Source organism: Rhincodon typus, chromosome 26 (genome assembly GCF_021869965.1).
Source record: "Rhincodon typus isolate 14 chromosome 26, sRhiTyp1.1, whole genome shotgun sequence".
Classification (NCBI taxonomy): domain Eukaryota; kingdom Metazoa; phylum Chordata; class Chondrichthyes; order Orectolobiformes; family Rhincodontidae; genus Rhincodon; species Rhincodon typus.
Genome location: NC_063357.1, coordinates 39,455,189 through 39,482,245, shown reverse-complemented (window position 1 = coordinate 39,482,245; position 27,057 = coordinate 39,455,189). Strand labels below are relative to the sequence as shown.

The 27,057-nt window shown below is 40.6% G+C and overlaps 1 protein-coding gene across 5 annotated transcripts in view; it reads left to right on the top strand.

Annotated features, from left to right (window-relative positions):
• The window catches only part of LOC109938461 (serine/arginine repetitive matrix protein 3-like), a 126,328-nt gene that overhangs the window by 62,106 nt on the left and 37,165 nt on the right, over positions 1 to 27,057 (top strand). For all 5 annotated transcript variants that reach the window (XR_007264805.1, XR_007264804.1, XR_007264803.1 and 2 more), the window contains exons 4-7: positions 3,646 to 3,681; positions 5,346 to 5,396; positions 11,820 to 11,927; positions 16,679 to 16,928. Coding sequence is in view for 2 of the 5 variants with exons in the window: in XM_048612411.1 (XP_048468368.1) it covers positions 3,646 to 3,681; positions 5,346 to 5,396; positions 11,820 to 11,927; positions 16,679 to 16,928 (445 nt within the window). In the remaining 3 variants the exon portion in view is untranslated. The remainder of the gene's footprint in view (positions 1 to 3,645; positions 3,682 to 5,345; positions 5,397 to 11,819; positions 11,928 to 16,678; positions 16,929 to 27,057) is intronic.

Genomic DNA, 27,057 nt, shown 5'->3' with positions numbered 1-27,057 from the left:
AATCTGAGATAACAAGGTGTAGAGCTGGATGAACTCAGCAGGCCAAGCAGCATCTGAGGAGCAGGAAAGCTGATGTTTCGGGCCTAGACCCGAAACTGAAAAAGTTTCTGAAGAAGGGTCTAGGCCCGAAACGCCAGCTTTCCTGCTCCTCTGATGCTGCTTGGCCTGCTGTGTTCATCCAGCTCTACACCTTGTTATCTCAGATTCTCCAGCATCTGCAGTTCCTGCTATCTCTGAGACAGAGATGTTGGCTGGGGAACACAATGGGCATTGAAGTGACAGGCAACTGGAAGCTCAGGATTTTTTTTGTGGACAGAATGTAGGAAATGGTCACCCAGTCTGCGCTTCATTTCCCCACTGTAGAGGAGACCACATTGTGAATACTTTATGATCACCATTATTTCAATGCTTGCCTCACACTGTTTAAAAAGAATAGGTTAATGCCAATATTAAAAATATTGCCAATCAGAAATTCTAGCATTTCATCTCCAGGTATCTTTGACATGCTTTTTCATGTTGATTTGGTATTTACAAATTGTACAGTTGGCACTAAATGGAGGAACTTTTTCATTGCCCAGTTTGAGCAGGTTGGATCTTTCTTACATGGAATTTCAGTGGAATATCAATTGGCCTCTGGCCATGTGGCCAACTTGGATACGAGCTGATTCCCAGTTCAAAGATACCAATACTGACTAGGACAAGTTTTCAGATGGAAGGTATAGTAAACAGTTGTGAAGTTCTGGCTGTTAGCCTACAAGCAGTTCTGTAAAGGCAATAAATTGAGCCTTTCTCACCTCTTTCACACCCAAGGCCCAGGCATTAACACTCAATTGCTGCAGCTACATTTTTGTCATATTCATTCATGGAATATGGGAATTGCTGGTTGGCCCAGCAGTTATTGTCCTTCCCTAATTGCTGCTTCTTGAATAGCTCCAGTCTTTGAAGGACGTCATGGAGCTGTTAGGAAGGAAGTTACTGGATTTTGACACAGTGACACTGTGATATGGTTCCATGAAAGGATATTGTGTGGTTTGGAAGGGAATTTGCAGGTGGGGGAGTTCTCATACATCAGTAGCCCTTGTCCTCTGGGGTGATAGAGGATGCGGATTGGTAGGCTGGCTTTTAGGAGACTTGGTGTGTTATTGTAGCACATCTTGTGAATGTGTGTCGGGTATGTAGGGCGTGAATTTAGAAAGTGGTGGATGGATACCAATCAAATGAGTTGCTGTATCCTGGGTGTCAAATTTATTGAATGTTGTTGGAGCTGCACTGATCCAGGGAAGTGGGAAGCTTTCCATCACAGTCCTGACTCGTGCCTTGTAGAAGGTGGGCAGACACTGGGGAGACAAGGAGGTGAGTTGCTCGCCGCAGAATTCTACCCTCTGTCCCACTCCTGTTGCCACTATGTGTAGAGCTAGTCCATTCAGTTTCTGGTCAGTGCTAATCTGCAGGATTTTGCTGGTTGGTGAGGGATGCGTGATGGCGGTGCCATTGAATTTCAAGGAAGGATTGGTTAGATTATCTTTTGATGAAGACAGTCATTGCCTGACACTTGTGAGGTATGAATGTTACTTGTCACTCATCTGTCCAAGCCTGGATGTTGTCAAGATCTTGCTGCATTAGCTACATTTTGCTTCAGTGCTGGAGGAGTTGCTAATAGAGCTGAACATTGTGCAGTCATCAGTGAACGTCCCACTTCTGACCTTATGATGGAGGATGGGTCATTGATGAAGCAGCTAAAGATGGTTAGGCCTAGAACACTACCCTGAGGAACTTCTGCAGAGATATTTTGGAGATGATTAACCACCAGCAACCAAAAGTTCATGGATTCTTGATCCGACCTCGAGATGATGTGTGACACAGATGTCAACCATTTTGCCTTTGGAAGGAGGAATAAAAGGGGAAAGCAAAAGTTGTCCCAATTAACTTCATGTACTCCGCTCACCCAAAGACCAGTGGTATGAGAAACATCTCCACATTGCTGGTTCAAAGAGAGATGCTGTGTAACTGCTGGGACAGGAAATCTTTCTTTTCTGCTCCTCGGCTTTGGTTTTTAGATCTTGCGAACAGTTGTGTTGGAGCATAATACTGTGCATTCAGCTACTATTATAATAATCTGTGCTGTGATGGCCTCCAATACAATGCATATAGCTTCATCTCTGAGAGAAGGTAGCGTTCATCAAGCTTTGATGGGTGATTCTCATCCTGCCGTTCCCACTTGCTTTTCCTGCAGGCAGCCTCCTAAGAGATCACCCTTTAAGGAGTGGGATCTGTGATACCACTTTAAGGGATGGGGCCTCCACACCTCAGTTGTGCACTGTCCCCTTAAATTTTAGACCAGTACTGCAAGGTTTTGAATTTCCTGCCTGAAGCTCATCAATACTGTGTCCTGTGAGTCAGTCTCCTGGTAGTTCAGAGCACTTCCATTCAGTCAATGTAGCCAAATACAAGACATCAACTTTTACTGGGCTGCGACAGACAGATAAAGCAGAGAGGCAAAGTAAACTGTGTTGAATTTTATTTAAATTATATGCAAATGAACAAGCAATCTTATAGAGGATAAAGCGGAGGGCAGCAGAAAGAGGGGATGACCTAGGCATAGTTGCTCAATGGACATCGCAACAGTTGCAGGCAAGTAACAATGGATATGTGAGGGTGGACCGACACAGTAGAAAGTATTGTATCCATGGGCAACAGATCTCCTGCAGGGCAGCTAAACATATAGGTTATGGATGAATTTTCCATTTTGTTTCCTTCCTGTGCAGAGTTAATCATTTGTAATTTTCCTGCCACTGGGAGTCTGATCCACAGATGCAAACCCAACTGGTTTGAAGCTATTTTTTTAAAGTGACCATATTTAGTGCCACTAGTTTCCTGGGCACTGTTGACTTAATCTTGAAGGTAGGACTTAACTCAATTTGAAAATGTTTTAAAATAATGAGTGTTCGTGAAATGTAGATAGATGTATTGAAAATAGGAACCCACCACTGGATGTTATGAGACCCAACCTGCTACTGCACCACCACTGACTTCATCTTTATATCTCAACCTACCGTCCAGGAACCTGAGATATCGACCTCTACCTAACTGAATCCTCCCACCTTCCATGTTCCCTTCTCTTACACACCTCAGTGGATTCTGCCCTATCTCTTTGAATTGGAAGATAGATAAAATAATAAGAAAATATGGATACAAGTGTTATATATTTGAAAAACCTTAAATTGGAATGTCACTCTAATTGTTGTAAAAACTCTTCAACTGTTGAATCCCAGTATCTTAAAACTGGGGCCTGGGTCCTGACTGATGGCCTTTTGATATTCCACTGAAGCCCTGTGGACAGGCTTTTTTCATCATTAAAAATACATCAGAAAGAAAATTACATTTGTGTTTCTGGCGCATGACTGCTTCTAAGGCAGAAAAAGATGATTTTGAGAAATGGCTAAATGTTGCATTCTAATGACCAGAAACCTGTTTTATAAGGAAAATGATTCTTCTTCTTTTGAAATTAACCATTTATTCAAATAACCTTGACATGTAGTAACCTGCAAGTTCCTATTGAAGATGGTTCGTTAAGCCTTCATAGTGCATTGCGCCAGAGATGGTGTCAATTGAAACCTGTATTTACTGACTTCTTGTCTTGTTCAGGTCTGATTCAGGCTCCAGAAAAAAGAGGAGGCATAGGTAAGCACAGGACACCGTCTGATGCAGTTGTAAAACGTCCATTCAGTGCTCATTGCTAATGCTCACCAACCATTCCATTCACAAGGATCATATTTTAAACTCCAGTGAAATATGAAAATCAAATTTTGATATTCCAAAAATTGCCACCTTTTCCTAAGTCCAAAACCATACTCTGGGCTGGCGAGATTGTGGATAATGTCCAAACTTTTCTTTGTTGCTGCAATTCATTGACTCCCAATAAGCAATGGCTCTATTTCAGGAGACAGAAAAATGAAGTGGTAAGGGAAAGGTGGGCAACATCTTCCAAACTCAACAGCTGGGGAAGTGCAATCAATAGCTAAATATCTGTTCAGTAACCAGAATGTTTGATGGTATCATCTTTGAAGATACAATAAAATTTGTATCCTGGAATTTGTTACATATCTGTTGCATGTGAATGATTCACTTCTGTCCTTAGACTGAAAGCAATTTGGGTGGACGGTACAAATTAATCTGATTGTATTTTCAATCTGAAAGAGCCAGAGAAACATGGGACTGTACTGCTTTTCGTCTGTGTCATTGCTTCCAGAATTGAGACTTAAGTCAGTTATAATTCTATTGACACATGTTCAACTGCGATGTTATAGCTACTGGAACATTCTCGGAATTTTAATATACCTTAAGTACTATAAAAAAAGTACAATTTTTATAATTGATCTAAAGGTTGCTTAAAGGTAGTGCTGAAAGCAACAACGCAGGACCCTATCAAATTTGGTTGAACCAAAACAATATTACTATACATCAAGAAGGTCTGGTTACATGATGCTATGCTTATATTTTAAAATTCTGTACCAATAACTTGCACTTACAGGGTGCCTTTAACATAGTGAGCATGCTAAGGTGCCTCACAAGAATACATTGAGACAGCAAATGACATGGTGCCATATAGGGGGTCTTAGGGAAAGAGATCTAAAACTCAGCTGACTGTAACCCTCGGTCCAGTCCCCACCATATCCCTCAACCTTTGTTGGCAGAACCATCAGCTACCTTGGTTTTAATCTTTGGAATGATCTCCCTAAACTTCCCTGAATACTTCTCAATTTCAGTCCACCTTCAATAAACATCTTCAAAACCTATTTCCCAATTCTAGTCTTCACCTAATTTAGTCTTTCCCTTCCTGGCCTGACACACAGTTTCATTTTGCCTACTCGTGCAAAACTTTTAGACATTACTTATACAGGTGGAATATCTCAAACACCAGAGTTTCAGAAAAGTTTTTACAATGTACAGCTTATCATTTTGAATTAAGTAAAATAAAAAATAACCTATCTGGATAATTCAGGTAGGCACTGCAGTGACATGATGCAGCTCAGGACTAGTTATCAGCTTTCTCGCTTGCTGGCTGGTTTATTCCTGCACTGTGTCCTTTGACCCCACTTGACCAAGCTTTCCCAAACAACCTAACCCAAAATCCAGTTAAAATGAATTAAGGCAAAATACTCCATTTTCCAAAGCTAGCATTCTCAACCATGATGAGCATAAAAATTAATCAAAAAAAAAATACTTTACCACAAGAAATTCACCTGCTGAAAAGTTTGTGGTCTGAAATCAGAGGCAGGTCTGTGGCCTGTGACATTCTGGAGAAATTCTATATTTTTCCCTAATTTGCATTCATTTGTCTGTAGGTCTACAACTCCTAAAAGCAAACGCAAAGACAGAAACAAACAAAGAAAGCGGTAGGTTGAAATATTTAATAATCAGCTTTGTTGTCTTTTGTTCTTTGTTTTTGTCATTACTGGAATTAATTTAAAACTGTCAGTCAATGTACGTTCATCCAAACACAAGAATCTCATCTGATGACGAATATAAATTGGTCAATTTGGAAACATCATATGACAATGCTTTAATGTGAGCAACAGGATTCAACACCAGTTAGATACAGGGACCAAATTCACCTTCAACCTTTTAGAATGCATACAATTACAATCATAATGCTGCCTAGAGAAGATTCTGTTCCTCCATTCACTTGTGTTCTCTGTCATAAATGTATTTTTATGCTCCTTTTTAACTTGAATTTTGAGTTCAGTTTGTATCAATAACTTTTTTTTATTTTACACAAATCTTTGAAGAGGTAGTTATACTTAATATCTGGAAGGTGGTGTGAGAGAAGCACAGTTCCATGAGAACATCCCACTTAGTACAGATCGGTACAGTACAGTTTTGCTCCTGATCTCCACTTGCATCTCTATCAGACCCAATGCTGTCAGCATACTGGTGTGCAACAAGCCGTACGAAGATGACTGTGCAAGTGAGAGAATCACAACAATATGAATTAATCTGTCTCACGGCAGAGACAGTATAGAAACATGGAACAATCCGCCTAGATCTTGTGAGGCTGTGTACGTCCCTATCTCTGAGTCAGAAGGTCTGGCTTCAAGTCCCATCTGCTCTGGAGATGTGCCATAGCATGTCCAAACAGATTGATTAAAAATACCGTTATAAATATAGACCAAACACAGTCACTTATAACCTTTTGAAAGGTGTTGACTATCAGTCAGCTGCTGTTTCATTTCACATGTCCACATTTACCAATTGCTATTGGGAGAAACTGACCTGAATCAGTCTGATACTCTGAGAAGTAGCACAAAGCATGTGTTTTAAACACAGGTGAGAAACTCCATCTCTAACCTCACTTAGATGCGCACATGTACCGACATCATATCATTAAGAAAAAGAATTGGCTATCTCGGCCCCCAGGGCCTGCTATATTGTTCAACCTGCTCACTGGCACTTCGGTGCCATTTTCCTTTCTTTGTCCCATAAACTTTGATACTCGTATATGTCAACTGTACTAACATCCACAGCCTGTTGGATGACACCCTTCCAAATTTCTGTTTTCCTTTCTGTAAATAAATAAATCTTGATATGAATTTCCTGGTAAGGCTCTCCATAGATATTTAAATCGAAGAGAGTTAATAAAGTGAGCTTTTATCCTATAAAGAGAGAGTCCATGGAAAATAAGGAGATAGCATTTGAATTGAATAGGGATTTTCTATTGGTCTTCACTTTGAAAAACAGAACAATCACAGACTTAACTATGCTGCATACGGAGGCCATTCGACATATTATGTCTGCATTGGCTGCCTGTGTAGTCTGACTTTCTGCTAATTTCTGCCTTTCCCCCATAGCCTTTATATTGTTTCTACTTAAACAACCATCCATTACTGGCTTGAATTCCTCAGTTGAACCTATCTCCACCACATTTGCAGGCAGCATATTCCATAACCTAACTACTCGGTGGGTGAAAAAGTTTTCTGTCTTCTCACATTTGCTTCTTTTGCAAAACACTTCAAAACCGTACTCTTGCGTTCCCGATCCTTTTATGAGTAGAAACAGCTTCTATCTATCTACCCTTTCCAGACTCCTCATGATTTTGAAAACTTCTATCAAGTCTTCCCTCAGCCTATTCCTCCCTAAAGAAAACAGTCCCAACCTCTCCAATCTTTCCTCATGACTGAAGTTTCTCATCCATGGAACCATTCTTGTTAACCCCTTCTGCACTGGGGTTGAGCCATTGTCCTATATGGGTTCATTATAACCTCCCTTCTCTTGAAACCCATGCCCCTGTTAATGAAGGCTAGAATACTGTATGCTTTTCTAACAGCTCTCTGCCTCTCTCATCACTTTAATAATTTACACAAATATATGCCCAGGACTTGCTGCTCCTGTACACCTTTACAGTAGTACCCTTTATTTTATACAGCATTCCCACATTTTTTGTATCAAAGTATATCACCTCACACTTGCTGCGTTGAACTTCATCTGCAACCTATCTGCACAGTCCACCAACTTGTTAATATCTTTTTGAAGTTCTACGCTATCCTCCTCCTAGTTTGGAGTTCTCCCAAGTTTTGTGTTATCTGAAATTATCCCCAACACATCAAGATCTAGATTATTTCTATATATTGGAAAAAGCAAGGGTCCCAAGACCAACCCTTGGGGAACTCTGCTACAAACCAGCCTCCACCATGAAAAATACTATTTCTCTCTGTTTTCTATCACTCAGCCAGTTTTGTATCCACATTGCTGTTGTCCCTTTTATTCCATGAACTATCACTTTCCTCACAAGTGGCACAGGATTGTGTGCATTTTGGAAGTCCATGTACACCCCATCAAGAATCATTCTCTCATCAAATCTTTCTCAAATCTTCCATCAAAAACCTCCACCAATTAGTTATAGACAATTTTTCCTTAATAAATCCATGCTGACTTCCAAATGAACCCACATTTTTTCCATGTGATTATTACTTCTATCCCAAATACTTGTTTTAGAAGTCTCCCCACCACTGAAGTTAAACTGACTGATCTGTAACTTTTGGACCCACCTTTTAGAACCTTTTTGAACAAGGTGTAATGTTTGCAATTTTCCAGTCATAGAGTCATACAGCACGGAAACAGACCCTTCAGTCCAGCCAGTCCATGCCAAATTTAATCCCAAACTAAACTAGTCCTACCTGCTTGTTCCTGGCCCATATCCCTCCAAACCTTCCCAATTCATGTATCTATCCAAATGTCTTTTGAATGTGTAATTGTACCCGCATTCACCACTTTATCAGGAAGTTCATTCCATCACCCTCTGTGTAAAAATTTGCTTCTCCTGTCTCTTTTAAATCTGTCACCACTCGCCTTAAAAATGTGCCCCAGTCTTGAAATTCCCTATCCTAGGGAAAAGACAACTACTATTAACTCTATATACACCCCTCATTCTTCTTTAAACTTCTTTCAGGTCGTTCCTCAACCTCCTACGCTCCAGTGAAAGAAGTCACAGCCTATCCAGCCTTTCTTTATAACTCAAACCTTCCATACCCGGCAACATCCTGGTAAATGTCTTCTGAATCCTCTCCAGTTTGATAATATCCTTCCTATAACTGGGTGACCAGAAATGGACACAGAGGTCTCACCATGTCCTGTACAACCTCAACATAACTTTCCAACTCCTATACTCAAAGGACTGAGCAATGAAGGCAAGCATGCCAAATGCCTTTTTATTCATCCTGTCTATATGTGACGCAAACTTCAAAGAAATATGTACCTGCACCCCTAGGTCACTTTGTCCTACAACACTACCCAAGACTCTATCATTAATAGTATAAGCCTTGTCCGTGTTTCTTGTACCAAAATGCAATATCTCGCATTTATCCAGATTGAGTTCCATCTACCACTTTTCAGCCCATAGCCCATTTGATCAAGATTCCTTTGTAATCTTAGGAAGGTTTCTTCACTGTCTACAATGCTACCAATTTTGGGGGTGTTGACCTCCAGCACAACCGTTGAATCCAAGCAAGATTGAAAGATGATTGTCAGTGCCTGTGCAATTTCCACACTCACTTCTGTCAGTATCCTTGAATGTATCTCAACCAGCCCTGGTGCCTGATCAAGTACTATTTGCTTGTCTAAAATTTCCTCCTTCTCAATCTTAAACTGTTCTATTGACTGTGTTTTCTTCTCTAACACTTTGGCCTAGGCAACATCTGCTTCATGGGTAAAGACAGATGCAAAGTATTCAGTTTTTTTAAAAAATTAACTGTAACTCTGGAAATGAGAGGGATGGATGAACTGAAGAAAACTGCAATCACCAAGTAATGACCAAATTGTTGAAGCTGTGGGCTGACAAATCCTAAGGGACTTCATCTTTGGGCTAGTGAAATAGTCAATGTGATAGTCAATTTAATTTTCCAAAACTCCTGAGATTCGAGGAAGGTTCCGTTATATTGAAAAATAGGAAATATATCTCCATTATTTAAAAAGGGAGGATGATAGAAAGCAGGAAACACCAGTCTAGTTAACTTAACGTTTGTCATCGCAAAGATGTTAAAGGTTGTTAGCAGAGTACTTAGAAATGTTCAAGGTAGTCAGGCAAAGTCAACTTAGTTTTGTGCAAAGTAAATCATGTTTAACAAATTTATTAGAATTCTTGGAAGAGGTAACATGTGCTTTAGAAAAAGAGGTACCAGTAGATATACTGCACTTGGATTTCAGCTGAACGGTAGGAGACATAGGGCAATGGTAGAGGGTTGTTTTTTTGAACTGGAGGCCTGTAACCAGCAGTGTTCTGCAGTCATCCGTGCTGGGTCCAGTGTTGTTTCTCATTTTTATGTAAATGATTTGAATGAAAATATAGGAAGCATGGTTAGAAAGTTTGTGGATGACACCAAAAGTGGTGATATAGTGGACAGTGAAGGTAACTGAAGTGTACAACAGGATCTCGAACAGTTGAGCCAATGGGCCAAAGACTGTCAGATGAAGTTAAATTCAGCTAAATATGAGGTGTTGCATTTTGGTAAGTCAAACCAGGGCATGACTTGCACAGTTAATGTTTGGGCCCTGGATAATGTTGCTGAACAGAGAGACCTAGAGGTGCAAGTATGTAGTTCCTTGAAAGTGGCCTCACAGGTAGACAGGGAAGTGAAGAAGACATTGGCATGCTTGCCTTCATTGGTCAGAGCATTGAGTATAAAAGTTGGGACATCATGTTGTGGCTGTACAGGATATTGATGAGGCCACTTTTGGAGTATTGCACACAGTTCTGGTCATCCTGCTATAGGAAGAATATTATTAAATTGGAAAGAGTGCAGAAAAGATTTACAAGGATGTCACTGAGACTGGAGGGTTTGAGTTAAAGGGAGAACAGCACGATGGCTCAGTGGGTAGCACTGTTGCCTCACAGTGCCAGTGACTCGGTCTTGATTCTACCCTCAGGCAACAACTCCTGTGTGGAGTTTGCACATTTTCCCTGTGTCTGCATGGGTTTCCTCCAGGTGCTCTGGTATCCTCCCACAGTCCAAGGATGTGTAGGTTAGGTGGATTGGCCATGCTGAATTACCCATAGTGTCCAGTGATTTGTAAGTTTAGGTGGGTTAGCCATGGTAAATGCAGGGATAGAGTAGGAGGGTGGGTTCGGGTTGGATGTTCTTTTGAGGACCGGTGTGGACTCTGGGCCGAATGGCCTGCTTCCACACTTTTTAGGGGTTCTGTGAGAGGCTGGATAGGTTTTGATTTTTTTCACTGGAGTGTAGGAGGTTGAGGGATGAACTTGAGGGTTTATAAAATCATGAGGGGCATAGATATGGTAAATAGCAAAGATCTTTTCCCTAGGGTTTGGGAATTCAAAACTAGAGGACATAGGTTTAAGGTGAAAGAGGAAAGATTTAAAAGGGACCTGAGGGGCAACTTTCCCACAGATAGTGTTGCGTTTCTGGAATGAACTGCCAGAGGAGGTGGGTACAGTCATAATATTTAAAAGACATCTGGACAGGTAAATGAACAGGAAAGGTTTAGAAGGATATGGGCCGACTGCAGGCAAATGGGACTAGTTTAGTTTGGAAAACCAGGTTGACGTGGATGAGTTGGACGGAAGGGCCTGTTTCTGTGCGGTGTGACTCTGTGACTCTATGATAAGGTGCCACATCAAAGATTATTGTTGAAAATAGAAGCTCTTGGTGTAGGGAGGCACCATATTAGCATAGATTGAAGATTAGCTGGCTAACAGGAAACAGAACCGTCCTAAATGGGTCAATATTCTGTTTGGCCAGGTGTCTAACTTTTTTGTTTGATAGTCCAGCAATCTGTTCAATCTGTGTGTCACAGAGATCAATGTTGGGGCATCAATGTTTTACAGCTTATATAAATGGTGTGGATGAACAGATCAGAGGTATGATTGGTAAATTTGCTGATGACACAAAGATAGGTAGGAAATTAAGTTGGGAAGATGACCTAAGCTGGCTACAAAGGGATAAAGATGTTTAAGTAAATGAGCGAAAAGCTATAAAATAGGAAAATATGAAATTGCCCATTTTGGCAGGAAGAATATAGAAGATTCATATGGACTTAGCAAACATGGCAACCAATTTACACAACAATTTTTGATAGTGTTTCTGGTGATCTTTATTAACGGTGATTCACATTTTGACATTAAGAATAAGAATTGTGCCACACAATCAAATAATAGAAATGGCTTAAGTGGCTGAAAAACCTATTCCTGTTACTATATCCCTAACAATCTTTTCTTATCCCGAAATCCCCTCTGTCGATTCCACTCTCATGGAGGAATTTTGTTTCGCGATGGCCGATATCTCATACATTGTTCCTTTCCTAAATAGATCACCCAGTGAATCACCACCACGGAAGTCACATAAAGGACGGAGTTGCTGCAGCTCTCGTAGCATCTCTGCATCTTCAGTGCACAGTTCCTCCAAATCTCTGAGCAGGTTAGTGTGTTCCGTACTGCTGCAGTACTCCATTATTCAGGTGCAGTCTGTTTCCACATTTTTCCACAATACCCATTTCTTACTTGAGCATGGATATAACAACCCATTGTAAACAAATTCTTAAAACCAACAATCTGTCGAGAAAATATTGAAAACAATCCTTACTCTGGCCATAGCCTCCTATAAAACCTAGCTTCCTGATGTTTTTGCTTGCTCATGGGAATTCACTGTCCAGTCTATTATTTGTTCCCTAACACCAATTGGTCTGAAGAAGGAAGTGGTAAGCTACCTTCTTGAATTGCTACCTTTTATTAGGTTGTAGGGACTCCCACAATACTGTTAGAAAGGAAGTTCCATGACTTTAACATTTGCCAAGACTATTTCATTATAAAGTCCTGTGTCTGTACTTAAAATACAAATTTCTCCCTTTTTGTGTGGGATTTACATTCTATTACTGTTGCTGTGCAGTACTTCCTCCTTTGCATCTCCCATCTTCTAAACCTTTATTAACAAATAGGTGCAGTGCTAATGTTCTACCCCCTGAGCCAGGAGGTCTGGGTTCAAGTCCCACTTGCTTCAGAGGTGTATAATAATGTCACTGAACAGTCTGACGAGAAAGTATTAGCCAATTTTCTTCCCATCCCTACCTCCAAAATTGCTGCAATTTTTGTTATTTATAATATGATATCTTGGTATTATTTAAAATTACTTTAAAACAGAAGTTATACTGTGCCAACATGCACTGGTCCAAGTTTATCTATTGCATTGAATAATTATATTGTAATATTGAAGTATTTTATAAAAATGACAATAAAAAGTATAGATTTCAAAATCGGACTGCATTCTGAGAATTCAAATGTAGATGTGCATCTTGGTTCAATTATTACCCGCTGTCTAACCTTGCTTCATCCGAAGCCCTCAGTTGGAATTGAACTATGTGTGCAATACTGTGGGGAATTAACTAGCTGTATTAAACTGTCTTGCTTATGTCATTCACCTCCTGTAAATGTCATGCTTTCTTCAATTCCTCTATCAGATTTTGTTGTTAATGCAAGTGTTCATACCATAGGGGATATCCTCCTTGTATTGTGTGCAATACCATGGAAGCTGTGTTCACTTTTAATTAACAAAAAGTTTGTTGGGACAACATACAGTGAGCTCAATTTCATCAAGCAAAGGAAAAAAGATATTAAAGAAAACTGAAAGGCAGCAAGTACCAGGGGACCCAAGTTCAGAATCTTAAAATTAGAAGCAAATTGTGGTTGGTGTCTTGAGGCTGAAGTTGTATTTTTTTTTGTTTAGGCTGCACCTTCTCTTGCCACAATTCGAGTGAATGGAGTAAAGGGATTAGTAAGGTGATCAAGGGTTATGGGGAGAAAGCGGGAGAATGGGGTTGAGAAACATTTCAGTCATGATTGAATGGCAGAGCAGACTCAGTGGGCTGAATGGCCTAATTCTGCTCCTGTATCTTATGGTCTGTTGGGATGGGGTGGACTTAAAATATCAACTTAAAAAATAGAAGATTAAAAGCAAAATAATGCAAATATACTCAAATTATATTGGTCTGGACTTGGAGAATTTGAGACAGCAAACTGTTAGCATTTCCCATCATTACCTCTCTGAATCTGATCTCAATTTCATGATTTAAGCAAATGAAGATTAATATGGATATCCTGAAGTTTCACGCTGTCCTTCAATGTTCTGCCTCAGGCTGCATCATGTACTCCTCACTGCCCAACCCCTCAGCACCATCACCAGGAGCTGGCAATGTGAAATCAGTTGATTTGGTGAGAATTTCTTCTTTTCCACTCTCATTTTACCACTAGAAACCCATAAAGCTGTAAGCCTTGTTTCCTAAGGTGTAATTGGATGCTTCATGACAAAGTGATGCCACAAAAATGGGGAAGCCTAGTGGTTTTATCCAGAAACTCAGCTAATGTTCTGGAAACCTGTGTTCGAATGCTGCCACAGCAGATGATAGAATTTGAATTCAATTTTAAAAATTCTGGATTTAAGAATCCACTCAAAGAATCTACATGAAATTGTTGGAACAACACAACTGGCTCACTAATATACTTCAAGGAAGGAAATCTCTCCTCGTTACCTACATGTGACTCCAGACCCTCAGCAGTGACTCTCAGCTGCCCGCTGAAATGACTTAGCAAGCCACTCTGTTGTATCACTTGCTATGAATTGTCAACAAAGAAATGAAACCTGACGGACCACCAGACATCAAGCTAGGCACCGGAACAGACCTGTTGACCCTGCAAGGTCCTCCTTCGTAACATCTGGAGCCAGTGTTAACATTGGAAAAGTTGTCTCACACACTAGTCTGGAAAATTGCCCAAGTTTGTCTTGTACACAAATCCAACCTGGCCAATTACTGCCCATCTGTCTACATTTGATCATCAGTAAAGTGACGGAAGGAGTCATCAACAGCGCTATCAAGCAGCACCTGCTCAGCAGTAACCTGCTCAGTGACGCCCAGTTTGGGTTCCAGCAGGGTCACTTAACTCCTGACCTCATTACAGCCTTGGTTCAAACATAAACAAAAGAGCTGAATTCCAGAGGTGAGATGAGAGTGATAGCCCTTGACATCAAGGCTGCATTTGACCGAGAGTGCTATTAAGGAGCTCTAGCAATACTGGAGTCGGTGGGATTTGGGGGCAAACTCTCCACTGTTTGGAGTTATACCTGGCACATAGGAAGATAGTTGTGGTTGTTGAAGATCAGTCATCTCAGCTGCAGGGTATGTCTGCAGGAGTTCCTCAGAGTAGTGTCCTAGGCCCAACCATCTTCAGCTGCTTCATGAATGACTTTCCTCCATCATAAGGTCCAAAGTGGGGATGTTCGCTGATGATTGCACAATGTTCAGCACCATTCACAACTTCTCAGATATTGAAGCAGTTCATGTCCAAATGCAACAAGATCTGGAGAATATCCGGGCTTGATCTGACAAGTGATAAGTAAGGGTCACACCACACAAATGCCAGGCCATGACCATCTCCAATAACACACAATCTAACCACCTCCCCTTAACATTCAGTCCTGTTCCCATCACTGAATGCCCCACTGTCACCATCGTGGGGGTTACCGTTGACCAGAAATTTAACAGACTCACCACATAAACACAGTTGCTACACAATCGGGTCAGAGGCTAGGAATACTGCGGCGAGTAACTCACCTCCTGATCCCCCAAGGCCTGTCCATCATCTACAAGGCACAAGTCAGGAGTGTGATGGAATACTCCCCACATGCTTGGGCGGATACAGCTCTAACAACACTCAAGAAGCTTGACACCATCCAGGATAAAGCAGTCCACAAATATCCACTCCCTCCACCACCAGTTAGTAATAGCAGCGTGTGCCATCTATAAGATACACTGCAGAAATTCACTAAAGATCCTCAGACAGCACCTTCCAAACACAGGATCACTTCCATCTAGAAGGACATGGACAGCACAGGTTCCTCTCTAAGCATTCAGAATGTTGACTCGTAAATATATCTCTGTTCCTTCAGCTTCTCTGGGTCAAAATCCTGGCATTGCAGGTCAGCCTTCAGTACACGGACTGCAGCGTTTCAAGAAGGTAGCTCACCACCACCTTCTCCATGGCACCTAGGGATGGGCAAAAAATACTGGCCCAGCTAGTGACTCCCATGAGCCACAAGAGAATAAAAAAAAACAATTGAACTAGCCCTGAGAAGTAGAATGTTGTTAAATTTCTTCATTATGATTAATTGCTACAATTTGTAAGCATAATTTTTTATAAGTTTTAACATTTGTTCAATCTCTAATTAACTGGCAGAATCGTATTGGGGCTTCATGAATGAATAAAAAAAGTTCCCATCTTCTGCCTAACAGCAAAATAGTGTTATGTTAGGATGGACTGTGTAACTTTCAGGTGGTGGATCTATTAGGTGTTCCTAATAATGTGCTGCCTATTTTCTTTTATGTGGTAGAGTGTAGGAGTTTGGAAGATATTGTTGAGGAGCCTTGGTCAGTTGCTGCAGTGCATCTTGTAAATGATACACACTGCAGTCACTGTGAGTCAGTGGTGAAGGAAGTTAAGCATTCAAGAAGGTGAACGGAACATTGATCAAGCAGTGCTTTGTTATTATTAAGCGCCTCGAATGTTGCTTGGAGCTGTGCTCCTCCTGGCAGTTGGAGAGTATTCTATCATGTTCTTGATTTGAATCTTGTAGATGGTGGACAGGCTTTAAGGAGTCAGGAGGTGAGCTCATTGCTGCAGAATTCTTGGTGTCTGACCTGTTGCTGTAGTCACTCTCGCTAAGTCAAGTAGACCTTATTTGTGTGGGGTTGTGGGGTAAGAATTTTTAACCCAACCCCCTTGTTGAATTTGGATTGGCTCCTATCCAATACCCGATCTTACTTCTGTTGGAGACTAAGGCAAGAAGACTTGAAATGTCACCTTCTTTCCAAGGGGTTCAGGTTCAAATAACACCCAGAAGTAAACTAATCGTCCGAAATAATGATCATGGTTTCTTCAGTTCGGCTGTCTATGGCTTGAATGGTCTCACACACAGTAAGTAATTGGTGTCATTTTGAAACTGCAGTAGTATGACAACTTAAACTGTTTAAGTGGGGAGACACTGCAGAATATATCACTGAAAATTGGAAGTCAATTTGAACTGTATTCTCTGACTAAAAGGTGGTCAGGGTTGATTTACTGGAATTCAGTGGATCCATCTAATCAGCCACTGATTTGTATTTTTGATTCCCGGTCTTCCAGCTGCCACAGCCGGTCGTCTGAGCGCAGAACATCACACAGCAAGAACAAGCAGAGTGCTATGCCCAGGCAGAGCCCCAGGAATGATACTAATGGACGGAAACCATGTTGTGCTCGATCCAGTCCCAATCAATCCCCACTGCGAGCTCGGCACAGCAGATCAGTGACTCCCAGGCAGAATGGGCACAAGGGAGCTTCGTGGAATGGCAGGCATAGTCCAAGGCACAGGCATCGTCCAGACAGATCACAGGATGTACGTAATCTTTTCCTTCTCTTCTCTGCTTTATCTCTCCCTCTTTCTCTTGCTTTCTCTTTCTTGGTCTCTCTGGGAGCTGTGAAGTCAGTTTCTGCTCAGAATCTTGTATGTGCTCTCCATTGTCCACCATTGTTTTCGATTTCTCATTTCCATCTGAGCCGCATTGTGCAGTCATTAAATACCAAGAATTACTTGTAGCAGTAAAACACTTGAGAAGAGAACCCAAATTTCTACAGCTGTAATTTAGCAGAGAATGTGTAGAGTTCCCTTCTCTCCCTACAAATAACATTCACTACTCTGGAAAATGTAGACCGAGCTGGAGATGAATTCAACTGAATATAATTCAAAGGGTTTGATAGAGTTAAAGTGAATTCTAAAGTAGACTTAGTCAGAGAAATCTGACCTTTTGCTAAAACATGAGAGGAAACATTTTGCATCATTTGGCATTTGTGAAATAAATAAACTGGGATTATTCTTAGAGAGGGAAGTTTAAGGGGAAAATCAATAGAGATCTTCAAAACTCTGAAGGCTTTTGATAGGATAAATGAGGAAGGATTCTTTCCACTGACAGATCCAAAGGACACAGATCTAAGATCATTAGCACAAATGCCAGAGGCGAGACGAGGATAAAAAAAATCCACAGCGGGAATTGTTATGTTCTGGAGTACGTGCTCAAAAGGGTTTTGGAAGCAGCTTCAAAAGAAACATGCAAAACAATAATTCGATCAAGGCTCTTGTGGTCTTGAAAATGAAAAAAGGAATTTTGTAGGCTGAGGGTAAAGCATAACAGCAGTGGAACGTATTAGGCAGATCTTCCAAAAAGACAACATGGGCAACATGATGGTCTAAATGGCCTCCTTCTGTCATTCTATGGAACAGACTTTTTTTGTCATGAGCTGCCAACTGGTTTTGCAACAGCGACTCAGCAATAATGAGTGCACTCTGTCCTTGCACCCTATTAAACCACAGGTTCAAGTCCTCTGCAGGGAACTGCAGAAGTCTGGCTTGACAGCCTTCCCCAAAAACATGACATCCTACACCAATGCATTAAGCAACACCTATTTGTCTCATTTCAGTGCAAGGGTGGCAGGGGTTACATGGTCTAGTGCTTCATGTAATCCATTATTCATCTCTGTGAAACAAAATACAAGAGAAACCATCTGAAGGCACATGATAGTGAATGAAGGAGGTCTCCAGGGGCTACAGCTAGTCAAACAGACATCACTATTTTTATTGGTAATTCCTCATCTGCCACCATTTTCAATGTACTGATATATGCCTATTGGAAAATTATGAGATGGTATTCTGTACCAAATGTATTTCAATAACTGGAATGGCAGACAGATGTACTACCTCCCTGGGTACATGACAGATTATACTTTATTTGATGGAACATGAGATGGTATCTAGAGTGCTCATGGCATAAGACATGGGTCATTCTCCTGATGCTGGTGTTTGTGACTTTTACAGGCCTTACCAGAACGGTTTACTAACAAGGTCTGTTCAATTTGTTGTTTATTGCATGAGGGTGATCATTTTGCAGCCCAGTAATTTGGTTATTAACTGAGATGTTAGGATCTAGAGGTGCTGCTACTCTATTGCAATTTGTCAGTACGCCAACATGCCTGTGTTTTGTATTCCAACGCACCAGTGTACCAACATGCCGGTATTCCAGTGAGCTGTGCAACATAGTGTTGGAGTCTTCAGTTTGCAGTTTTTCCCGTTCTGTTTTGAAGGGAATCTCATTCAGTCAATTTCTGCAAGCACTTAGTAAGAGCATCAGACAAATCTTGCCCCCAGAAGTGACATTGACCGAGGATTGGGAGTAAGGCCAGTAAGGAATTCACTCCCAACCAGGAGTATTTCAATATATAGGTGTACAAAGCCCTTTTTATATCTTTTCATCAGTACCATAAAAGTCAGCTGTGCAAATTTTTGTAGATGATCATTGATTGAAACAATTAGAACACATGTTACGTAACCACAGACGCTGGTAGATAGGAACATAGAAACTGCAAAGATCATGTAGTGGTAAAAATCAGTAATGCCCTAGTTGGTCTGTTGGTTCCTCAACAAGTTGGAAAGGTACTTGTAGAAAATAAATCTCAATTCCATTTCTTGTTCACTTTTTTAAAAATTTTGTTAAAGTACCAGTACCAGTTGATATATCTAACCAATCCCCAGTGCAGTAGCCGAGAAGTGAAACAAACAGCAGTTCTGGCTCACTCTCTCAGTACAGGCTATGCTAAGGAGTTCCCAGAACAGATGTAATTACTGGTACCACTCACAAGACATTTGTCACTCAAGTGCAGGTCAAAGGCTGACAATCCTGCAGCAAGTAACTCACCACCTCACTGTCCAAAACCTGCTCACCATCTATAGGATGCCAAGCCTTGGCATCATCCAGGTAAAACAGCTCACTTTAATCAGAACTCATCCACTGCTTCAAATGTCCAAACCCTTCACAGTCGAGATTTAGTGACAGCAGTGTACACCATGTACAAGAACCACTGCACTAAGTCACCAGGCCTTCTTCAATGACATCTTCCAGATCTGTGACCTCTCTTACCCAGCTAGAAAAGTGCAGCAGACACCTGGAAATACCACTGCCTGCAAGTTTTCCTCCAAGCCACACCATCTTGACTTGGAAATATATCACCATTCTTTCACTGTTTCTGGATTTAAATTCTGGACCGTAAGAAATAGCAGCAAGAATAGGCCATTTAGCCCCCTGTTTCCTGTGCTATCTCCATATCTCTTGATGCATTAATCCCCATCTTGAACGTACGTAAATACTGAGGTCTCGTGGTTATCTGGGGTAGAGAATTCCATAGGTTCACCACTCTCTGAATAAAATAGTCCCTCCTCATCTCAGCCCTGAATAGCTTTCCCCTTATGTTGCAACTGTGTTCCTTGGTTCTAGGTCACCCCTTCTACCCAGCCAGGGGAAATGTCTTTTCTACATCTAACCTCTCCAGCTCCTTAAGAATTGAGCAAATGTTTCAATGAGATCACCTGCCATTCTTCTGAATTCCAGGCTCAGTCGTCTCAATTTCCCCTAATAGGACAATCCCACCATCCCAGTCTGGTAAATCTTTACTGCATTCCTTCTCTGACAAGTGTATCCTTCCTTAGGTAAGAAGATTAAAACTGAATAACTACCCCAGGTGCTGCCTCAACAAGGTTCTATATGTTTTTTAAAGTTCATTCATGGGATGTGGGCATCACAGGCTGGGCCAGCATGTATTGCTTATCCTTAATTGCACCTTGAATTGAGTGGTTGGGGCCACTTCAAAGGCATTTCAGAGTCTAACATATGCTGTGGCTCTGGAGTTATTTGTAGGCCATACCAGGTAAGGATGGCAAGTTCCCATCCTGAAAGGACATTAGTGAACCATTAGTTTTTACAATAATCAAGGGTGGTTATACGGTCACCATGTAGCTAATGATTTTTTTCCCCCGTTTTTTTGAATTGAATTTACATTAGCCTAGTTCCCTACTTTTAAACCACGGAGCAGAAATGAAGTGAGCCATCTTTATCCCTGTAATTAAATCTTCTTGTGATAAAGACCAGCATATCAGTTACCTTCCAAATTGCTGCACCTAGATGTTACCTTTCAATGACTTGTGAACAAGGTCACCCAGATCTCTTTGGAAATCAACACTTCCCAATCTCTAATTATTTAAGAGATACTTTGCCACCCCCCTTCCTCCCACCAAAGTGTGTAGCCTCATAATTTTCCATATTATGTCCATCTGCATATTCTAACCCACTCACTCAGCCTGTCCAAATGCCATTGAAGCCTTTTAGTATCCTGCGCACATCACACATTCCCACCTAGATATATGTCATCTGCAAACTTTGAAATATTACTTTTAATCCCCACATCCAAATTATTGATGTAGATTGTGACTAGCTGGGGGCAACTGATCCTTATGTACCCCACTAATCACAGCCTGCCAACAGTAGAATGACCCAGTTATTCCTAGTCTGTCTTCTTTCTGTTAACCAGTCCTCAGTCTATGCCAGTACACTACCCACAACCCTATAGTAACCTATATGGAATCTTATCAAGTATCCTGAAAATCAAAATACACCATATCTACTGGCTCCTCCTTATCTATTCTGTTAATAACATCCTCAAAAATCTCCAACATGAAAACATAATTGCATAATACTGCTCTGACAGCAGTAACAAAATGCCATTGAGGCTTGAGACTTGCACAAAGAAACCGATCAGACACAAGAAATCGAAGAGCTGCTTCAGTTCAAATCTTGTCAGAAGCTAATTTCAGTTGTTGTCCCTTAGGAGAGTGGTAAACCTGACCTGAAACTCCTCATTCCAGGTTTGCCACTTTCAGTCAGGGTGCAGAACTTGGCAAGCATGCTCTGGGTATGGAATTAGGGCTCAAGTCTGAACTTTATTCAACTGATGCTTACAAAATTACTGTTCACTATATCCACATCCTGAATGGGAAATCCAAGCCCAATTACAAGAATTCCCATCTCCAGGGTTCTCCTCTTGGATTTTTTTCAGATATCCCATTCAAAAACTGTCTGATTCAAAGGGTGCCTCATCAGTCATAGCTGAGGGGGCTGAAGTGATGGAGACAAATCCACTTCAAATGCCCAACTGATGGGAGTGGTGGCAGGTAAAACATTACCAGAGGATTTTTGTGGGATATGATTTGAAATCCACATGGGATTAAAATGAAATATAAAAGAGATTTGCTCGCTTTCTTTTTCCATCAAGTAGGGTGCTAACAAATGTATCTATTTATGTTATTCCACGACGCCTTGCAGGTAAGGCAATGGTTATTGATTGTTGTGGGTGATGTGCTTTGAATCAATGTGGCTCAGCTCATTGTGGTCTGATGCCTTTTGCTGAAACGCAACAGTTTCCATCTTTACCCTGCATGGTGCAGGAAAAGTATTCAGTGGGTGTTCAAGGTTTTATAGATTTTACAAAACACGAAATATAAGTATTCATTGTAGCTGCTGGTGGCCAGCAGGAAGATCTGCGTTGCATGTCAATGTGGTGCATGCAGCGAGTGTCCGCTGGTATGCCACAAAACTTTAACACTGTCCTGTTGGTCTAGTTTTCTAGGCAATACTGGGCACTGCTGTGAAAAATTAGGGCATGTGACAATTTGACAATGTGTGTTCCTTCTCAGCATACCTAACCGATGTTTAAAACCTACTGGTGAATGTGAAATTGAAAGTAGCTGTTCCTATTTATCTATTACATCAAGTCAGTTCCTTCATGTGGCAAGCTGAACATAGCCCAGTCCTTCACTCTGCATGGCACAGGACTTGCATGCATTACTGTGGGGTCAGTACAGTTTTAGTTTCTTTTACCCAGTCATTATTATCACAATGTTATTAACCCAAAACCAGAACTGATACAAACAAATTGCTAAATACCTGTGCAATTACAAGGCAACATAAAACAGCAACTGTGGGGAAACCATTTACAAATTAACATGCATTAACAAGCTAATTTACTGCATGGAGCTTAGGCAGAAAAGACTGGCTTTGTTCAGGTGCATGTGAAAATTATTCTTTTTACTAAAGGTCATCCTCCGTACTGGTCAACACAAATGGATTACTGTTTCAAACCATTTGGTTTCAAAATAAATCAAGTCGAATTTCTTTACAATTGTTTTTAATTCTTAACACATTTACTAATTGAAAAATTGCATCAAGATAAGCAGGCTAATGATAGCCATTAACCTAATGTTGACCAGTTTAATCTCTGAACCCCAGAAGCAACTTTCTAAAATGTTAGCACAGTGACCCAAATGGGAATTAATTTTGGAAAAAAGTTCCAATTATAGTATTTATAAAAAAAATACATTAAGGTCTTAAATGTAGTTATTTTTAAAGTTTGCTAACAGTAATTTTAGCTTTACAAATCCACACCATGGAAATAACAAGCACGATAACAGTGTCCATGATCCCCAACTCATTTCTAAGTTGGTGATGTGAGTTAATGGGCCACCCGCTCTTGCTTGCAGACAAAGAGCATGGCTGCTAAAAAAAAACCATCATCCATCAAAATTCTCCAGTAATTTACTTCACATGGTACTAGCAACATCAAAGCCATTCCTGACGTTGTTCATGACAAATAAAGATATAGTTGCCATAGTCCCAGCAGACCATAGCACTGCTTTCTCATTAGAAAGAAGCGACTGGTGGTAGCTTAACTGAGGGCAGTGGTGAGGAAGAGAAGATGCATGGTAACTTCATCTGGTACAGGAATTGAACCCACACCCTTGGCATCACACTGCATCACAAACTGACCGTCCAGCCAACTGAGCTAAACCGCCCCCATTACAAGTAAGTGTGTATGGAATAGATGGATATAACTGATAACTAAAACCTTTATTAAAGAAGAGGAGGACCATTAACGCTAAATTTAGAAGATGAACGTGCGCGAAAATAGAAGTAGCTTTAAAAAACCTTGTCAATTTCCAATTTAAATAGAATCACTGTCCTTAGTCCATTGCACAAGTTTAAAATGGTAATATCACAATACACATAATCAGCAAGCAATGAAACATTGAGGAACCTCCATCATGGGTGATAACAACTATGGCCCAAAAATGACTAGTGTAGTCATATAAGCGACCATGAGGTAGTTGGATTGCTGCAAAAAAGAAACCAACCGGTTCAGTCACATTCTTCAAAGGAAGGAAACCTACCACCCTTATCAGATCAGTTCTAAATCTGATATTAGACCCACACATAACCTCATTTATTCTTAACTACCCTGAAGAGGCCTAGCAAGCCGTTGCTTGTATTAAGCCACTGTAAAGAGTGCACTGCAACACCTCAACAGGAAAGTCCACCATCACCACCTTACACAAACTAAGGATGAGCTATAAATGACAACTTTGGCCGTGGCACCTACATCCCAGGAATATTTTTTGAACTAACCTGACCGTGCCAGTCCCTTCCCAATTTTTCACAAGGTGAGGATTGATAATAATTCTGAACCACTAGTCTGTTTTCCTTTGACATTGTATATTTATCTAAACCCCTTTATTTAATAGCCTCCCCAGAGTTTTTGTTTTCAATTTCAGCAGGTATGACGGCTATTAACCCTTTGAGTACTGCATATTTTGTTATGGAAAGCCAAAACAGATTCAACTTGGCAAGTGATCCACTATTTAAAGAATGTGTTTTACTACTTGCAACATTTTGATGTTAGCAGGCAGTATTTATAATTCAAAAGAGAGGAATTCCACTAATACAGGTTTCACTGTTTTGTATTTTCACAATATTAAGCACAGATTTTGCTTCATTTACATTTGATCAGTATAATTTAGGAAGGAAAACTTCATGTAGGAAGAACAGAAGAAATTTTGACCATCACTGCCTGGGAAAGCCTATGCCAGCACAAACCACCGACTGTTTACAGATCCTGTCTGATTTTCAGTCTGTTGATTTTAACAGAATAAGCTACAGGCAGTTTCTGTAATGAGCAGACACCATGCTGTCACATTACCACCCAGGTGATGGAAAAGAAAATCCATTTAGGATTTGCTCCTTTACAGAACAGTCTTCCCCCTCCTTGTCTATTGCAAACTTTGTATAATTGGACTCAGCAGAATAAGTTTTGATTCCAAACACCAAAGAGCCTTACCCCGAATTGGCATCGGGTGAAGTTCCATACATCTGAGGATGTGTTTAGGAAATTGGATGGACTTACATCTTTATTGGCTACAGATTGGAGAATGATAAGTGTTAACAAGAAAATGTTCAAACCGTCCTCCAAGGGTTAATAAGCCTGAAGACAGATTATCTACAGGGTGTTCTGGTTGCCACCCATTCCTTCCATTGATAGCTTCCCTACCTGCTCTGTGTGTGCTTTTGCCTCTCTGTAAGCTTTCCCTCGTGTCTCTAATCCAATGTGCACTTTCTGTTTTCCTTAGTCAGTTGTCATGTAAAGTTACTGCACTGCACGTGATTGGATTTTTATGTTTAATGAGATTCTTTTGTTTCTGAACCTTTTGCGTATGAAACATCATGGCTGCAATGTTTGAGCATAAAGAACAATAGAGGAAAAAATAGCACTTAGCATCAAGTCAATGGCACATTACTAAAGAGTCACTGTCTCTTTCCCATATTGCACTCCAATGTGGAGATATTGTTTTCTTTTGTTATTGCACTCCTATCTGTGGTTGGAAGGTAGGTATTTGTTTGCCTTGGCACGCAACACATCTGCAGATGAGTCTGTTAAAGCACCCTGGCTTGAAGTTAAATCTTATTTGATTTCCCTTTTCTGGGTTTTTTGTTGCTTTTTATTTAAAAAGAAACTCCTTTGGTTGTCTGTTTTATTATAAAATCTCCCAGTTAGCCCCTGCTCTGGATTCATTTTCTTTTCTGACCTTCATGTTCTGTAGAGTTGTTAAGATGCATATCTGTGTTGTTTGTAGCATTGATCCATGAATGATGCCTTTTTAAGTCATTTTCTTTTGCTCTGTTTTTATTTTTTCAGTAGCTGTACTAACATATATGGTGTCCCTGAATATAGTGGCTGTTTGTTCCTGTCTAGCTATAGAAAGCAAAAGGGGGGAAAAAAAATCAAAGAAGACAAAGGCCATACTTATATATAAGATGTATGGGTGTTTTGTCAGTTCTTCAGCAGAATCATTGCTGTCATAGTCCCTTCAGTTCCCTGTTTGGGGCATCTCTGCATGGTCATTTCCTTTAAACAAACTTAATTTAAAAAGAAAAAGCGGTGGGTGAGATATGACTATAATGAGCATCCCTCATAACCTTTGACCTTTAGCCTCCATTTACTGCAGTCTTTTTGGAAAACGAACCACATTAGGTCTGTTTAGAAATGAACTCCAGTTGGGCTCTCCTTATACTGTTCCCATCACTGCTTAGAAAATGTAACATCCAGGTTGGAAAAAAGGGTAGTTAAGGGAATACATTTTTCCTCAGCAACTTTGATACTAGCCCTCTTTGAACATTTAGGGGAAACTCAAAGATAATTGACGGCAGTGTTGTGTAAATGCGAGGCCAGTCGTCTGACATGATACTTATTGTATGATAATCGTTTTTTGAGTTCACAATGTCAGGATCCATAAGGGTTCTGTGAACAACTGGGCTGAAATCAAATCATAAGACTGATGGAATTTGTAAACTCATTCACGAAACTCATTGACTGTGTGAAGGAAGATTATAGAATTATAAAATTAAAGTTGAGCGTTAGAGACACTGCCTAAATGGGAAATTGAAGCTCGAGTGGGCAAAATGTTGAAATAGTCACCTTCTAATACATGTCCTCACATGGTGGAATTGACTTTCTCGCTTATGTTCCCAACCGTAGAATAGATTTGGCCCTAGTGATGGAGAAGAAGGACAAAACCAGAAGAGAAAATGCTCACTGTAACAGGATCATGGCACTTCTTGGGAGCATAGTTAAGAACAGCAGAGGCTTCTGGTCCATACTATCTGATAGGTTACAACTAAACACTAACCCGTGAGGGGAACAGAAGCACAATCTCCTCACCATGTCAGGCCCGTTTTATCCTTTTAAGCCAGTGCTATTTTCCCTGTTAACATTCACTTTTCAAAAATAAATTGGGTTCTTTTCATCTCTTTCTTTTATACTGACAATCAATGACTTTAAGAATTTGTGACTCAAGGGAGCTCTCTTTTTGGGATTATTACTTCTAATGAGAAGCTTGGGTTTGCTCAATTGTGCAATCCACTTACAATGTCGGAAGATAACTTTCCTGATTCCAAATAGTTCTGTATTCATGCAAATTTGAAAATCTCGTAAGCAATGAGTGAATGAGGATGAATTTTTAAACTGCCTGTTTTTAAAGAAAAAGGCTTAGTATACAATAACAAAGTCTTAAAGTGACTATGCTACAGTATATTAATGACCTAAGTGCCAACATTTGCCTACCAATCCTCATGTTGATATCACCTATGCTGAGGAGTTAAAGAGGGAGACGCAAAGCAGAGATGGATTACCCGGGGTTGCTCACATGATCTCTCCCATTCCTCCACTCCCACAGTGGCTAGGTGAAGTATGCATTTGATGACGTACAGAACCTGCACGTAATCTAGCATCTACTTTTAAGTTGTTCTAAAAGATGGGAG